At 40.3% G+C, this 17,905-nt stretch overlaps 1 protein-coding gene and 1 long non-coding RNA gene across 2 annotated transcripts in view; one reads left to right on the plus strand and one right to left on the minus strand.

Annotated features, from left to right (window-relative positions):
- The window catches only part of agbl4 (ATP/GTP binding protein-like 4), a 262,269-nt gene that overhangs the window by 93,809 nt on the left and 150,555 nt on the right, over positions 1-17,905 (plus strand). The window contains exon 4 of the mRNA XM_034882055.1: positions 11,679-11,773. Coding sequence (XP_034737946.1) covers positions 11,679-11,773 — 95 coding nt within the window. The remainder of the gene's footprint in view (positions 1-11,678; positions 11,774-17,905) is intronic.
- Positions 1-17,905, minus strand: part of LOC117950732 — a 259,475-nt gene that overhangs the window by 31,371 nt on the left and 210,199 nt on the right. The gene's annotated exons all lie outside the window — the stretch shown is intronic.

Here is a 17,905-nt window from a genome sequence, read left to right on the forward strand (position 1 = left end):
CCCAGATAATGTTGACAACACAGAACCTTGTAAGCAAGCGACAGTATTGTTAAGCACACTCTTTCTGTCTGTGACTTATCATGTTGTCTGCTCATTGCAGCGAAGATACAACTTTATTAAGGTGCCAAGCTTTGGAAAATGCCGTCAATTAGCGCAAGCAAGAATAATAATGAAACCGTTTAATCACATTAACATAATGCCTTTGAACGATCATTACCAAAAATGGTCGTAATAATAAAGCAATTACTATTTTGAGGCAGCAATTAGCCCAGCACCTTTCTTCAATGCTGTAATTACCACCAGCAAGAGGAACATGGATAGATGCTCATGTGTTACAAGTCTGTCAAGGACCCTGAAGCAGTAGGGAAGATGAAGATGGGCAAGATAGGCTGTCAAAGACCAGGCGTTTCTCTCTGAGAACGCTATTCCTCTGTGACACATCCAAAATAACCCTCAAGAGGAGCAATAGCCTCCCTCTGTCCACACACAAATTTCAAATGTTGTTTTGCACACATCTCTCCATTAAGAGAGCTTTTTTTTGTAATGGAGGAGATGTTGAAATAGAGGGAGTGAGATGGAAGAAGCGAGGCGGGCATGGATGGAGGAAGGGAGGGAAGAATGAGAAAGAGAGATTGGTTTTCATGCCTGGTAGTCAGCGAGCCTGTAAATCTCTCAGGAGCGTAGTGGAAGACAGCAGAAGGTTGATAGTCATCCATCACTCCTGACAACCCCACTGCTCTGGAAGGGCCTGACAGCACAGCCCTGCCTGAGAGAGAGAGAGGGGGGGGGGGCGGGGGGGGGGGGGGGGGGGGGGGGGGGGGGGGGGGGGGGGGGGGGGCACAAGAAGACAACTAAATAGAAAGAGATGTTTCCTGCAGAATGAGCAAATTAACTCTACCATGTTTAAAGCAGAAGGCGAGGGAAACAAAATAAGGTAAGAAGACAAATGTGTGGAGGGAAAGGGAAGGAGGGACGAGGAGAAGTGCAGCAGTTGGCTGTTAGAGTCGCTCTGTTCATCCCTCACTGAGTGCCTGTGGCAGCAGTAGTGTTGCTGCTGAGGGAGTAGAAGTGGACTGGCTGGAACTAGCTCTGTCCTCGTCGCAGCACAGTAGATAGAACCTGTGTTTGTAATCTAAAAAAGTATCTTTCCTTTCAACCATAGATGTTAGAAAGAGTGTACTATATTCTTCTTTTTGTGTTTTATCTGTTTGTACACCGATTCACGATACTGTGAATTTCCTTAAAAATATCCCATCTTCCTGTTAAGATATAGTGGGGCCAGTTTCAGATCTGCATCATATTTACATGAACATTTAAAAAATGTTTATACAATCCTACCTCTTAGAAATTACTTCCATCTACTACTAATTAGCAACAGCTAATCAATTTGAAAGAAACATAATGCTGCCTGGATTGCATTTTCAATTAACATACAGTAAAGACAGGCATACATGTACATGTATTGGAGAAAAATATTTGCCACTGGCAATGCATTGCGTTTGTTTTCCTTACAAAATCGACTCACAGCACGTAAAGCACAATTTAACTTTGTTACGGTTATTTTTAAGCAATCACAGCACTTGGTTACAGATAGGCGAACATTGTGATCTTGTTTTCCTAACCTTTAACAAAGTGCTATGGTTGTCTTAGCCTAACCACACATGGAAGAATGCCAACTCCTGTGTGTCTACACAGTACTGCATTCTATTCCCACTAGAAAAAACATTGACCATCAACGTAGTCCTAGGCCGGTATTGAACAAAGTATATAAATGTATTTCTAGAACATAATGTTGGTCTATAACGTATGAAAGCAAGCACAGGTCAGTAAGATTTCCAAAGGATCGGTTTAAAAGCCAATCCAGGCATAGTTTAATGAATCGGTATTAAAAGATAATCAATCTGTGGTTTGACCATTTTGTCCAGTGTTATAAAGCTGCTCACCTTTACCACAGCCATGCTCTAGCGTGCAAGCAGAGTGTACAAATGTAAAAAAATGACTTGGGACTCTTTAGTCCTGACTTCCAAGTTGTCAAAAAAAAACTAAGTTGCTAAACCCTAATGCTAGCAAATTAGTTAGCTATCCTCCTTCTTTGGCATTAGCAAAGTTAAGTGTACGCAACATTCAGGTAGCAGCTTTTCATTTTCAATTTCAGTCAGTGCTGACTCTGAGTGTCACTTTCTCAAATAAGAAACTGTTTGCAGGTCAAATCAGCTGTTATTTTTTAATGTTATAGCGTGAGTAAGTAACAGGCCAAAATGAATTCCATTCTCTTGAGTAATGTTCTTCCTCTTTTATTTATATCATATCGGTAACTTAAACCTAATTATTTTGAATCTGTATCTTCTTTTGATCAATTAGTTGACCCTGAAAAATAAGGTAAATCAGATTTGATGGACCACAGCCATTATTTCTATGTGGCCAGGGCCGGAGTGCGGCCACTTTTCAGCCCGGGAGTTTCAGGCCCAAGACCGGCCCAGTTTTTCCATGGTGGGGGAAATTAGATAAATGAAGCAGTAAACAGTTCGGCTCTTACTCTCCTGTAGTTTTTATTAATACCATGGTTCAACAAATAATGTAAAGGTAAATAATAATTCACCTAAGCTGAGAAGTTAACAAAATATATTCCACTGTTTCATAATAAAATAAAACCAGAAAGAAAGAAAGTAATAACACGTTTAAAATGTATCCCACTTTTCCACAAAGAGGCATATTGAACTGCTACAGTTCAATTCACAGTACTCATAGTATTCACTAATGCAAAAAGCACCAACAGCTGTTTCCATTATTTAATTAATAATTTTATTATTTATTGCTTTTAGAGAAAATAGACTAACTTGAATGTCAAACAAAAACAAATCCTCGACCGGCCCAAAAGTGAAGCAGCCCACCGGGAATTCTCCCGATTACCCACCCCAGACCTGTGTGTGCTACAACATTTAGATAAATATAAGTATTGGCTAAGACTCAGTATCCCAATACTATAAAACCAAAATAACTTAATCGGGATATCTCTGCCATTCCTTTTAATTATAGATTTCTAAGTGACAAAATAAAAGAGTGAACAAGTATAAATAACACATCCTGTGTTCCATACTTATGTGTTCATGGCTGTAAAGGTAAGTGTGGGCAGGGTGGTAATACAAGGAATGGATGTTTAAAGAACATAGGGAGTTATTGCCAAGGAAGTTTCCAAACACCCTGTCAATTAATATACCAGACCTACTAGAGCCTCTATGCATCTGACAATTTGTAGCGATCTGACCATGACACATTCTAAACATATCAACTCAAAAAAAGGACACACTGCAGACAAAAACACACACAAGGACGCTTATTATCAAGTCACACCATTAATGTGTGATCTTATTAAAGTGCCGCCATTATTTCTGTAGCATGTGGCGTGGTAATTAAATGAAGGCAATACAAGATTTCTGAGGTAAACTAATGTTTATCTCTGCACTTTTACAGCTAGTCTATTGTGTGAGCTGTTAAATATTCGTCCATAGTACAAAAGGTTAATGCTTAACAATTCTGGTGGGTGTTTGTGTGCTTGTATGTGTCTGTGCATATGTGGTTGTGTGTGACCTCCATCAGTGTCTGGAGGGTATTGGCCATTGCTGTCACTCAATGTGAGAGAAGCCCTAATTAAAGAAGTTCCAGTTGTACATCGCCTTTACAATGGAAGGGAGAGATTGCCTTTCAACTCAGTGCCCAATACAGAAACTTCCTCCTCGTCTGGTGGAATAAAAGAGTCTGATACAAAAAGCCATGAATGCCTAAACCAAACAAAAGCTCTTTAAAAGACTGTCACCGTGCTATCTGATATCTCTTGGAACAGCACTGCTTTGAATAAATCTTTTTCAGTGAAAAAGGGAGAAGGAAATTAAAAGCTGACATTTAAAAGGCTGCTGCAGGGACTTGTGGCCCCCAGGATCAATAGCTAGGTATCTCACAACTTCCCCTGCATATTAGCTCACTTTTCCACGGGGCATCTCAGACTAAGTACAAACAAACCAAATCTACTGTAGGAATATTACTGTGTTGTTTTGTCAGTTTACCTTCAGTTGTGTGTGACTTGTAGCAAAGTGGGGTCAGTGTCTATCTCTGTGTTTGTGTACCTGTAATGTGTTTAAAGGGTTCCATTCTCCTCTTCCTTGTGCCAGCACCTTAAGTTGACATTGGTCATTGGGGACCTAAACATGTCAGCAGTAACATCACACTGAAGAGAGAGAAAGGTGAAAAAAAAGGTGGTGAGGTAGAAGACAGCAGGAAAAAGGTGAAAAGAAGGTGGTGAGGTAGAAGACAGCACGAATAGTGTGTTGGTTGGGTGTAGAGTGTGTCTGTGTGTTAGTGTGTCTGTGTGTTAGTGTGTGTGTGTGTGTGTGTGTGTGTGGGGGGGGGGGGGTGTAAGTGACAATGTTGGCATTTAGTTGTTCACTTTGTGAATTATCAGGTTATTTTTAGCAGACTTAGCGAACCACACACACACACACACACACACACACACGTATCCCACCCTACACACATGCGAATGTGACCTCCCTCCTGTCCCATAGGGCCTCAGGTTGTCCCTCATGTTCACATATCATTCTGTTCAGGTGTCCCCACCTATTGCTGGTCTGTGACCTTCCCCAGGCTTAGCCACAGCTGAGCTGCCTTGCTTGAGCAGGCCTTCACCATAATGCCCCCCTGACCCCAAAACCCGAAAGGCTTCCTGCTAGAATAAATAACCAGTAGCATTTTTTGTAAATTGGATTTTAACCCGTAATATTTGTATATCTCTTATGCAGCACAGCATTAAAAGTGCACCTCTTTTGTTATTTTTTAATGTGATGTCACTATGGTCCGAGATTTCAGCAGTTAGGTGAGAGCAACTTATTTCTATTTTGTATTAAAGATTTTATCATAACCAATGACACAAGCTATTAAAACAAAACCTAGGTGGTAATCAACAGTAGTTCTCCAAGTAGTGTCTAGCTAAGGCTATTCCACTAGCTTAGATACTGCAAAGGCATTAACTAAGTGACAGCTGCCTATGAGGAGTGGAATCTGCCAGTGACATTGCAGTTTAAAATGGCACCTGCCAGGAATTGATATCTGCCAGTGAAACACAATGTCATGCTGTTCATGTAACTTGCAGAATGTTATACCAGTACAGTTGAACAGCTGTGACATATATCAACAAAGTCACAAATTAACACTGAAACATTAAACAAGTTGCTGCAATCAAATTATTGATATACTTTTAGTATGTGGTGTATTGCCTTTATTCCTTCTCCTCTCTTTAAAATATGTATATCATATAATCATATTCTAGCCGAATTGATTCTTAAAAAAAATATTTCAGAGATTATACTTATTTATTATGGACGTAGCTGCAGCCCTAGTCCAAGTTTTTATTGTAAACCCTACAGATCATTCCATTAGTTCAACATGTGTTTTGCAAACATGTCTTATTACTTAGACATTGGCCAGTTGAGGAGCAACACTACATAGTTAGTCAACACTTCACCACTAAAGGATTTTCACATTAACCCATGGGCTGTACATTACAAATCCTTTCAAAGATCGATCTATAATGCCAATTGGATATAGTGTGAGAATCAGTATTGTTTGATAGTATCATTTGATCATGACCTTTTTTTAAATTTATTTTTTAAAGTGCAACATTTGTTCGGATCTGAAACTTGATGCAAATTACATTATCTTGTGTGATACACTTGTTTGCATTTTATATGCTATGAGACCTTACGCAGAAAATTAGAAGACTAGCATTTTATTTTTGGTTTTACACATTAAAACTGTGAAAAATGAGTCAAAGCCATCATAAATCACTGCAATGTGTGTCAAACTGATACTTTGTCTAACCATTCTGCCTTTTTTTATTGTGTCTGTGTTTCATTCTACATTACAGTAATTATGGGTACTGTACAGTATTTGTGTGTGTATGTGCGTGCGTGCACATGTGTTGGACTCTTTGTGTGTGTGTGTGTGTGTGTGTATTGTGCTCCTGGCGGTGTCAGGTAGTCCCCAGTACTATGGGTAGTTGGCACGCTGTGCGTCAGTGATCAGACTGATCAAAGACAACAAGAGAGGAACAGGCAGAGCTGCCACCAGCCATCAGCCTGTCTGTCTGTGATGGCTGTGGACAGGGCTCACAGATCTGCTCTGCTCGCTTGTGTTATGCTGCAAGGAAATCACACTGTGGCCAGGGTGATACCACAGTTTGGTGATGAGAACAGAAAACTTCACCTGACATGTGATAGGGCCATTTGTCTTAACTACATTGTTATTTAGACCACTGGGCAGTAGCCTAGATAGCCAGAGTTCTCGCAAGAGCATTATTTTAATTTCCTCAGCAAGTTACTCTGGCATCGAGTAATGCTGCCCATTAACTATACCCTTGTAGCCTATGTACTATGCATCCTTATAAAGTTCCCTTGGCCTTTGGACTTGAAATAGTCCCACATCCTCACATACCCTTCACCATACCTAGAGATAGGCTTTGGGAACTTTCCATAAAATCTCTCAATGCAAATCAAAGTATCTATTAAGCTAATTGAAATAACACCATGCCTATCTTTATGTATGGTGAAGAATATGTGATGATATGGGGTTAGTTTAATTCTAAAGGCCAAGGGAACTTTGTCAGGATGCATAGTATCTTGGATCCATGAAATAACTGGCCTTTAAAAATAGAAATGTGGAATTTAACATAGGGGTGTGTATACTTATGCCCCCTGTCTTTTAAGGACAAACATTTATTTATGCACAATACATTATTCATTCACAAAGAAAATTGGTGTCCTTAAAAGGTTTGATTTTCCTAATCTTTTGAATTAAGGCATTAAAATCCATTTCCAAAAGATATTTTTTATTCTTCTTTTTAATCAACTTTAGCATGGGAGTTTAAACTTTCTCAAGCCACTTTATCTGTTAATCATGTTAACAGTTGAATAAAGACTTATTCCTGAATGTTTAATTAATTCTGTATCTTAAGTTCCACTTGACTAGATGTTAACAACTATAGTTAACAAACTGACAAGTGTTTAATAAGTGTAGTTTCGGAATTTAAGGTTCCCAGTAACAGCATTCACATTCTGGAGACAAATTATTATTTTAGATTTTATTCTTACTAATGTCTGCTCAACCATCACTATCAAAAGGACAAAGTGCTCATTTTCTCTGCAGAGGTCTTTGACTACATATTTAGAATGGTTTCTTTAATAATGTATCAAGGCTTCTTCCAGGAAGCGATACTATCTGGCCACAGGCTCGATCGATGGCGATCAAAAGACAGTGTTTGGACCTAAACGCAATCCTATCCTTAAGGTGGCACCGGCAAGGCTATTTTTGTGCCAAACACTGTGGCTGACTGGTTAATCTGTTTAAAGTTGGGGTACAAAATTAGACTGTCTCCTAAAATATGCACAGCTCACACTAACAGATTTTGGATTCTTTGGTAAAGTTTTCCTTGAGTCATTGGTTTTGATGAACTACCTCATTAAGTCCCTGCAGATACGTTAAGGTTATTTGATGCTGCAAAAGAGTAACAATCATACTAATTGAACCATTAAAGGAGAATTCCGGTAAATTTCAACATGTAGCTCAGTTGTTTTAAATTTGGAGTGCTGTCAGTAGAGAGTAAAACCAAAACAATCAGTGCTGCCTACACCGTGTTATCCACCTGCTAGCGTTAGCACCCAAAAGTCTTAAACAGGGCACGTTTGAAACATGTTTTAGCCTTTTAACATGTTAAAAATCTCATTAAAACTACATCCCCATGTGCACTGATTCCTTCTGAGTGAAAACAGTGAACCTGACTGCAGTGGAGTGAAAGAAATGCATAAAGTTGTGCAAATTTAGCTGTTTAGTTCCGGTGTTGAGACAGCAGTTAGAGAGGTTAGGGACCGTCTACAAACTTCAACACTGAAAAGAGACAAAACAAAAATTTGTAGGCTATCAATTTAATGATTAAATGAGGTATTGTCTCCAAACTTACCTCACTTATATCTTGCCTATTGCCTGTTTTTGAAAATATGTTTGTATCTCTTTTCAGTGTTGTAGTTTGTAGACGGTCCCAAAGCACTCCTTGAAGTATCAACTCCGGAAGTAAACACAGCTGAATAAGCAGAGCTTTCATGCATTTCTTTTACATCTACAGCAGTCAGATTCACCTTATTCACCCGGAAGGAATCACTGCACATGGGTAGGCACTTGTAATGACTTTTTAAACATGTTTAGAGGCTAAGAACACATTTAAAACTTGCCCCTGTTTATCCTCTTGGGTTAAAGAGCTATTGCTAGCAGGGGGATAACACGTAGACAGCACTGATTGTTTTTGTTTTTCTCTCTACTGACAGCACTGCAAATTTTCAAACAACAGAGCTACGTGTTGGAATCAACTGGAACTCTCCTTTAAGGTTCATTTGAGTTTTGTATGTTGTTACTCTGTCAGCCAAAGAAGTTTTCAAATGTTTTCAAGTCATTTTCAGAAATGTAACAGTTTGGATGCAATACTAAAGGATGCCCATTGTCATCCATGTTGCGTGTGTGTGTGTGTGTGTGTGTGTGTGTGTTGTGACACCACAGAGACACCTGTTCCAGTCTGTAACTCAGCAGTGATGAGGACGGCAGAGGGCTTTGACACGCTCCATCGACATGACAGCTCAGACAGCATGGATGTTAATCTCTTCTAACTGCTCCCAGCCTAATTAAATCTTCCAGGGCAGCACACATGTGCAGACACATGCACACAAACACACATGCACACAGTGTGTTCTAAATAGGTCCTAGTTGTGCATAAGTTCTTACGATCTCGAGAATTGGCCCCACAGCAGTTTGTTTGATTCTAATTGTGTGTGTTTGCGTGCGTGCATGTGCGAGTGAGAGAGAGAGAGAGAGAGAGAGAGAGAGAGAGAATAAGAATCAAGTTTGTTGGTTGGTTTGTAGGTCAAGCATGCTAACAACCACAAATATTTTTCCGTAGTTAATTCATTATAATTTGACAAATTATTCTTACTAAGAACAGACTATGTTGTAACCACATTTAAAGTTGTATTTTTGAGTGCATTTAATCTGGGCTTGATAAAAAAAAGAGTGAATCAAAATCAAAGAGGCAAAACTTAACATACATGAAAGGGTTTGGGTGATGTTGAAGCTCCTTTCAACCAAAGCCACAAAAATGGATCTTTGTAGCTTTGCATTTGTGATAAGAGGTGGTCTTAGCAGATGGAAACGCAAGTACAATTTCATGCAAAAACGAATATCAAAATTGCACTGGTCCTCTTGAAAGGTGTAATCACAACTTCAGCCACGTCACTCAAACAACGATTCTGCAGTTGGGTTCACTTGAATCCCCGAAAATAAGAAGAGACGCAAGTGCAAAAAATTATGACCTACAGTACAAATAAATATGGGCTGTGAAACATTGATTTTCATAATATGTCCCCAAACTTCACAGAATTACTGACAAAGTAGACATACAGAAATGTGTATGCAAGTGTTTATATGCGTACATAGTGCTTAGAAGCAGATGAAGCAGAGGATGTTTTACCAATCAACAATTCTAATAAATATTGTATAGAAAGCTGAGAAGAAGCTCCTGCTCCTTCAGATACAACGAATGACCCTGTTACTACACTAGATAACAGATGATACTCTAAAGGAAAAATAGTCTTATATCTTGAAAGTGGTTCACACATCTTCTCATGCATGTCTGGTGCTTGTTAGTAAATTGTCCAGGGTTTTCCTACCTTGCTTTTAAGCTTCTTAAAGTTCCTCTTGTCTTGTAGGTTAAATACGGGCTTTGTGATCTGATGTCGAGTCACAGGACAAACAGATTTTCTTTTAATCTGTCTGGCTTCAATACATTTAGAAAAGCACAGAGCGAGACTGAGACTTCTACATTCCCGACCTACCAGCCCACCTGTCTGTGTCCTCCACATCTGTCCGCTGAGTAGAACCCAGTTTATTTTCTTTACCTCTCAGTGACTTCCTGTCACTGTTGTGTAATTATCTTATATCGCTTTATGTCTGTCCCTGCTGTATGTTTCTAAAAGCTGCAGCACCTTTTTCCTCTGCTTTATTGTCTCCCGCTTTTTTTTGGCGGGCCGGTGTATCTGTCATCTGTCCAGCCTCAGCTCCATCTGAGTTAAACAGTCCAAACAAATAGATTACAACCAGTTTGTAGAGTGAAGCTAAGGAGGAAGACAATTTGAATTTGTTGTGGATAAAGAATGGAGGAGGCTGTGCAGTCAAAGAAAACCAGTGGAGTTAGAGTAAGGCTGTATTTGCCTGAGGGGGAAAAGGCTGAAAAGTAGCTCTCGCAACAGATGTGCGGGGCAGTAAAGTGTAATTGAAATGCCAACAGCAATGGTCTTATCTCCCTGCTACAGGAGCCTGCTGCCAGTCTCAACATCAGTTAGATGTCATTTTACCTAAGTCTGAATCAGCTTGCCACAATCCGCAATCCCCATTCTTCTGATGCTAGGAAGGAGGAAAAGGGAGAAATGGATGAGGGGGAGGGAAAGGAGAAAGAAAAGGAGGTAGAGGCGTGTGGGGAGTCTATAATAGGATTTCAGTAGCACCCAGTTAACTTCCACCACCTGGACTTAGTTGGTAATTTGATATGCCCCATCAATAGGATTCATTTACCTCACCGCAGTATTACCATTGCCATTCATTTGACTTTTACAAAAAGCGTATTTATTCATTTCTCTCTCCACGTTTCCACAATCCTTCCGATCCTAATCATGCATGCCGGAGGTGGGAGGGGGGAAGGGCTGTTCCACAATATTTGAGCTCAAGAAGAAAGTCCTTGGTGCAGAGGAGGTGGAAAGCCAGACACCATTGCTGTCCTCTGCGCTGCAGGCAAAGCTTAATGTTTTGGGCCAGGCAGCATCCCTCTGGGGAGAACTGTAATGTCCTCCCAGATTAGAGGCTGGCACTCCTTGGAGCTGCTGCTTTTTATCGAGAACTTTGTAACTGCAACATGGGATCATCTGCAGGACATTAAAGCCACCTCATCTCCTCAGTGTAATGTTAATGTGTGTGGATTTTCTGTTTTGTCAGTGTAATCCATGGTGGTAGTGGCAACTTTTACCTGTCTCTGAACTTCTTCCACAGTTTGTTGGTTTATATTTTAAAACCGCTCATATGTCAAACAGGAATGAAATTGTCATGAATAATGAGTCAGTTTACTAATCGTGTGTACGCTGCGTAAGCTTTTCTGTGTTTTGCCACTGTCAGTTTCAATCTCTTTTATGCTTTTTTATACCTTCAAATATTTTTTTTCTTCACATTTTGCTCGATTCTAACTAATATGACCAATTATTAAAGGTGCCTTGTTTTCAGAGTAACATTCAATGTTACTCCTCTTTTAGGCATTCTGTGTAGCCTTGAGGCCTAAAAAAAATTATGTCATGCCTTTTCTTCCTCATTAAGTATTAGCCAAGCAGAATTGTTTTAATCTATGTACATTTTAAAACATATGTTTGCTAGCGCACCGCCTTCTTTCTCCACTGGCTTTGTTGTTGCATTTCTTAATTTCTTTACTATTTACAAAGAAAAATGCTCATACAAATGTTGATCCAAATTAATACTAGTGTAAAAAAAAAACTTTTCATTTTTGGTGGTCTTAATGGTGTGGCTTGGTGTTTTTCACTGTCTTTCAGAGAGTCATTTTCAATGTGGTCAACTTCTCCAAGACCAAGAGCCTGTACAGAGATGGCATGTCTCCTGTAGTCAAGTCTACCAGCAGGCCAAAATGGTAAGTGTGCAATAACAACATTAGCACCAATTCTAGGGGAATGCTTTGCACTTTAATGTAATTTAAGTTTTTTATATAAAACAGCATCAAAGTCTTTCTATAACTTTTCTTCTCTGCCCAAAATCACATACACACACACACACACACACATGCACACACACACACACACACACACACACACACACACACACACACACCCTAAAGACTGATACTTTAGATTTCCAGAGTGGATGCGTCTCAGCGCATTAGCATGTGATCCATTGGTTGGCAGTATGACGGCTGTCTGATGTAATAACGCTTGACTGATGGATGCAGAGGTGTGTGTGTGTGTGTGTGTGTGAATAAATAGGTGTGGCAGGAGGGAACAGGGCTGGTGCAGTGAGGTTGGGCGCAGCGTCTGCCAAGCAGGCTGGTAAATCCAGTGGGGCGAGGAAAGGGAACAGGGTAGCATGATGAAGTGTTGCCGTCCAAGAGGAGCCCTGACATCTGTCATCAGTTGATGGAGGGCATCCATAGAAAAGCCAGGCATCTGCCACCCTGAGCCGTCTGCTAGCCTAGCACCCACACCATACCGACCATACCGTAGCATGCTGGTCACAGGCTAATGGGAATAGACAATGGGCACGACACCATAGACAGGAAAGATGAACTGCTGTCTGCGATATAGCACAGTACAACATGATGCAGCTCAGCTCGTCTGCCTCACTCTCCCCCATTTTGACTCCATGTGGTGTAGTTGCAACTTTGAAATCAGAATTTCTCTTGTGCTTGTGGAGAAATTGCGTTTTCATGATGCCAGCCGCTACTATAGTTTCATCTTGCCAACCATATATTTACAGTGAAGCTGTCAAGCGCTTGCTTTAAAATTGGTGTAATCATACTCAGTTAATTTACTTTGTAGAAAGTCTTGTATTGCCAGACCTATCTCCACAGCACTGTGGAGTAAGCTCAGACTACACCACAGATACAATCTAAGAAGATAGGAGAAAATAATGCTCTTGGTTGTTTAACAGTGTATCCAGCCAATTGGTCCCAAATGTCCCAGTTAGATAGTAAATGCCAATGTAAACATATTTTTTGTAAGTCATTACAAGCATTTAGCCAAATAACCAAGCGGGCTTATTCTACGATCCAAATTTTCTTCAAAAATTGCTTTTTGCAGTCTGTGGCTTGCAAGCTCGAAGTTTGTTGTTGTTTCCTGCATCAAAGGGATTTTAAGATCAGAAACACACAGAGAGTGGAAGGTGAGGGACAAAGCCTGGCATCACACGCAAGATGTCAGGCTTTGTCCTGGAAATGTACATCCGCTGATCTAGACCAGTGTAGTCTAGTGTAGTAGACTATGCTATAAAACAGTTAGATCCCTGTTTCTTGTGTTAGGTAATTATTGTCCCACTTTCTGAAATTGTCTCGACTCCTCATTTGACATAATCTTGAATGTCTGAGGTGTTAATCTGAGCAGCAGCCTTGTTGGGTCATTTAGGTCCCAAAGCTTTTCTCAATACACTAATGATGCAACCTGGCCATGTTTATGTTGCAATAAGCTCTCATAAAAAGGTATTTAAGTGACAGGCACAGCAGGAGGTAATGTTGTTGAGGCCCAAATCCAATTACCTCCCCAGGCTAATACTGTTTTAACCACTACTCTCAGCACTGTGCCATCTAAAAAGCATCATGTGTCATGCACTTTTAGAGCCATTTTCAACTGTCTGGGTCTTCAAAGACTACAGCTGACATTGTTTGTGTCCCCACAAAGTGGTCAAGATGCTTTTAACACAACCTCCTCTATTTGACTTTCCATGAGCACAACACAGCATAGACAGCTCTTAAAGTAGCAATCTTCTTTTTGACAGTTACAGATATGAAATAAATAAAAAGGCACAGCGTGGAGAGCTTCGCCTGTCTGATCCAAACTCACACAGGACAGGATAAAGAAGCTACTGAGAGAGGGAGAGATAGAAAACAGGAGAGTTGCTGAGAAACAGACAGAGAGAGTGGAGGAAGAAAAAACACAAAGTACAAGAAAGAGAGATTACTGAGACGGGTAGACAGGGAGAAGAGAATGAGAGGGGGTGAGCGGGAAACGATTGCTCCCCCACCACCCACCACCCCACCTCTGTATTTATCAAAAGAATCGTCAGTATTAGCCCAGGAGTTGAAGCCTTTATCTTCCCATGCAGGTGCCTTATGTCCTGGGGCCCCAGCACCGTCTGGTGCTGGAGGCTGCAGGGCTTGGCTGGCCTCGGCTTAGCTGGGTGTCTCAGTGAGAGACAACTGGCAGATTACAGTCCTGCAGGACGTTCACTGCTACAGGTGGAAGGATCTATCCTCTATTCCTTCCTCCATCCCTTTTTCTTTCCATCCCTCACTCCAATATTTTTAGCCTGGAGACATCAGAGCTGACAGAGGCACAGCTTTACCGTATCATCTGGCATTTAAACACAGCTACAGGTTGCATGTTTGATAAGTAATAAATGATGGATAAACTAATTAAAAAGGACTACATGGCTTTTGAAAGGTGTGACAGATTAACAATGGATTTTATTTTGCAAGCACAGAGACTCTTGAAAGATTTATCAAATACCAGCAAAATGAAAATATCCTGTGCCATGCACTGGACAGAATGTGGAGCTACATATTGTATTGTTTTTTTCAATGTGTGTATTGTGAACGTCATAAAAGAAAAGCATGATAACAATTTAAAGTTTCTGGACTTCAAATTAACAGCCTCATCTAGCAAAATCTGTGTAGTGAAGCTGCTGAATAAAAGCAAACCTGTTTTATCTTGCAAACGTTAGTTGCAAGAGTCATTACTCATTGGGAATTACAAAAAATTTAAAATGTTTGATATTAAATTGGCTCTCAAGATTGTTTTTTGCCTTCTAAAGTTCAAAGTGAAAAAAATTCCAAGGATTTGAGAAAACAACTGAGACTGTTTATGAGACAGAGAAAAAAACCAAAACATATTTTCTTGTACTAGTCTGTTGAAGACAACAGCCCCCTTGGTGACAAGAGGTGCCAACCACTCTCCCTGCGGCATGCTGGTTGTTAGACTGCTAGAGCAAAGAATTGCCCAGTATCCTTATTTTCCGAGATAAGCTAATTAGAAAGTCAGAGAGCGTGGTGTAATGCAGCTGTTGGAGGCCGGAATGCCAGGGGTGGAGTGGAGAGGAGAGGGGATGGTTAGAGCCAGGATGGCTGCATGGGACTGACTGTATCAACCGGCAGTTGCTTCATAGGAGTTGGAGGAGAAGGCACAGAATGACATCAGAAGATGTTTTTCATACCATTAGGGTGACAAATAAGAAATATTTGTATTATCAATTAACATGCATGTAATTATCTAAACTAGTCTGTTGTCGGGTCTATGAATAAAAGTGAACAAAATATCCATCTCAAGTTCCCAGAGACCAACATAACATCTTTAAATGTCTTGCTTTGTCCGACCAACAGTCCGAAACCCAAAGATGTTCAGATTGCAGAGTTAAATTTAACAGAGAAAAGCAGCAAAATGTTCACATTAATGAATATGAAACCAGAAATAATTTGGTGATTTTTATTAAAATATTACTGAAGTCATTATTAAAATATTTTCCCTTTAAGTTGCTCAACAGAAACCTTCTTTTCAACAGGAAGACCTTAATGCAATTAAGTGACTTTCCAGGAACTTCCTTATTGACATTTTTGCTTTATGTTTATATTTGGTAAGCCCTCATCTAAATATAAGACGACTCAACGACAATGTACATGTATTTTCAACAGTTTTGTTTCTTTATCCTCACAAGCTTAAACACACATCTCTACATCATTTCTAGGCAATTAAATCTGTGACGAATGATATATTGGAGATGTTTTGATGTGTGGTGTCTCTTTTAATTAACTTTTCACTTCTTTGTCAGTCAGTAGGTGTGTGGATAAAAATAGCTACACCTCTTACTGAGTTAACAGATGCACAGTCAGAGTTGGAGGAAATGGATTCCCTCTAAAGTTAGACACAGCCAACCTTTATCAAAGGTAAATGCTTATTCCTCCTTTATTTTATGGGAGGCAACAAAAAAAAGAGTTCTTTCCGAGCAGTTGTGCTCAGCTACAAGTCAGTCAGACAGTCAGTAAGACAGTCAGTCAGTCAATCAGTCAGTCAGGGCAATTTTGCTTTTCTACCCAAATCCTTCCTGTAAGAGTGTTATGCAACGTCATAGTGAAATTCTATTTGGAGATGTCTGCCTCTCCATCTTGGTGCGTGTTAGCAGTAATTGTTCTGTCAATCAGCACAGCCCTGGCCTGCCTGCATCCCCTGCCACTTAAGCCCTGGCAGAGGGCGAGGGGTGAGGAGAGGTGAGACAGGGTGAGGGAAAGATAAAGGATACCTCCGCTACTCCGATGTCTCTCCTTGCTCACCTTTGTCTGTCTTTACAGTGTTTCCTCCTGAAAACTCTGTTTCTGCCTGTTTGTCCTCCCATCTTTACTTTTTCTACATTGTGCCCTGTTACCCTGGTATTTCTTCCGTCTGTCCATGCAATAAGTGTTATGCTGTAATGTTTGGATATCCCATATGTTATCAGACCTTCAGCTTCAGTTAAATGGGCTGCTGAACTCAACTCACAGACAAAAATTGCTCCTAAATTTTGATTCTGCCATGTCCTATTATGAAGAAAATTTGTAAAAACATATGACAGAGTCTCAGGCTCTCATACACACCTTTGTGTAGTGATATTTATATTGTAAAGAGGTTCTGATTCTGATAACATTGAAACAGAATTACAGAAAGAGACCAAAACAATGCTGCAGGACAAGAGATGCATAAGACGTACACATAAAGTAGTTCCTGGTAGTATGACGGAAATTGTACTTGTCAGTACCCCACACACTTCCCGTTCCCTAACCTCTGTACTGTTGAGCCGTGCCGCATGGGTCCAAACGCAGTAAGTGTGTGACAGTAGTGAGAGAGATGGTCTCTCTCTTGAGGACAGAGTGTCAGGCAGCAAATTGAAGACGGACGGACTGCAAAGGTTGTGCGAGAACTACAGCGGACCTCTCTGACTCCTCCTTACATTTAGTGAGTCTGCACTGTCCTCTTCCATCCCCCTCTCCTCCTGCTGCTGAGCCACTTGCCCAATTAACCGTGTGGCGTGCCTTTTAATAATAGACCTTTTAATTGTCGACAAATGAAGAGTGATGTAAAATAGCTAATAGCTTGTGCTAATTAATTGGGGAATTGAATGCTTGTTAATTAAGGGCAAACAGGACAAGGACCGGCTCGGGTAATTTGAGCAATAAAACCGAGACTAACGATTAATTTCCAAACAGACTCGCTTCATAAAAACATCAAGCGACCCCCGGTTTGCTGTTTGAGAACACTTGCAGCCCCTATCCTGGCTTTTACTAGTACCACCGTATGCCTTGACCTGAATCCCACACACAGGCACACATGCATACTGCCACACAGGATGAAGTATACACAGAGGAAATAGAAAGTATGAATATCCTGGCATCCTCCCCTCAGATATGATGCAGCACGACAAATCCCAACTACTATAGAGTGTCTTCAGAATGTAATAACACAAATTATTTGCTACAACAAGAGTCTCAGTGGTATGATACAACGCTTGAGTTGCTTTTTTAGTATTAAAACACGATGTATTAAAATGCATAAATTCCCTGTGTAGTTGTTGACTTATATTGCAAGCAATTTACATTAATATTTATAACTAGAGTGTATCACCTATTTCCCTCTTTGCTCATCTCCCTGTGGTTGTTCGTACTTGTTTGACTTGAGGTTAAAGAAAAGAAGTGGATTGGCAGCCGTGGCTTTACACTTTCTCTGTCTTCCTCGAGAGACCAGAGTTGCTTTACTGTCTTTTGACATCCATGTTTCTCAGTCTCACAGCTTTACTGCTATGTTTTACTGTAACATAATTTTCATTGCACCTATACTGTGCCTGCGGCCTGGATCTCTGTGAAGTTGCGTGTGTTTTAATTTAAAACCGAGACAATGTTTCCTTGCTCTCCAGCCCATTTTGGAGTAGAAACCATAGCGATCACTCGACAGACAATCTATGGGTTTCATATACGATTCTTAGATTGAACATTTTTTATATATGATGTTCGCTCTCCATCAACATTGTCTGTGAA

Source organism: Etheostoma cragini, chromosome 9 (genome assembly GCF_013103735.1).
Source record: "Etheostoma cragini isolate CJK2018 chromosome 9, CSU_Ecrag_1.0, whole genome shotgun sequence".
In the NCBI taxonomy this organism is placed as follows: domain Eukaryota; kingdom Metazoa; phylum Chordata; class Actinopteri; order Perciformes; family Percidae; genus Etheostoma; species Etheostoma cragini.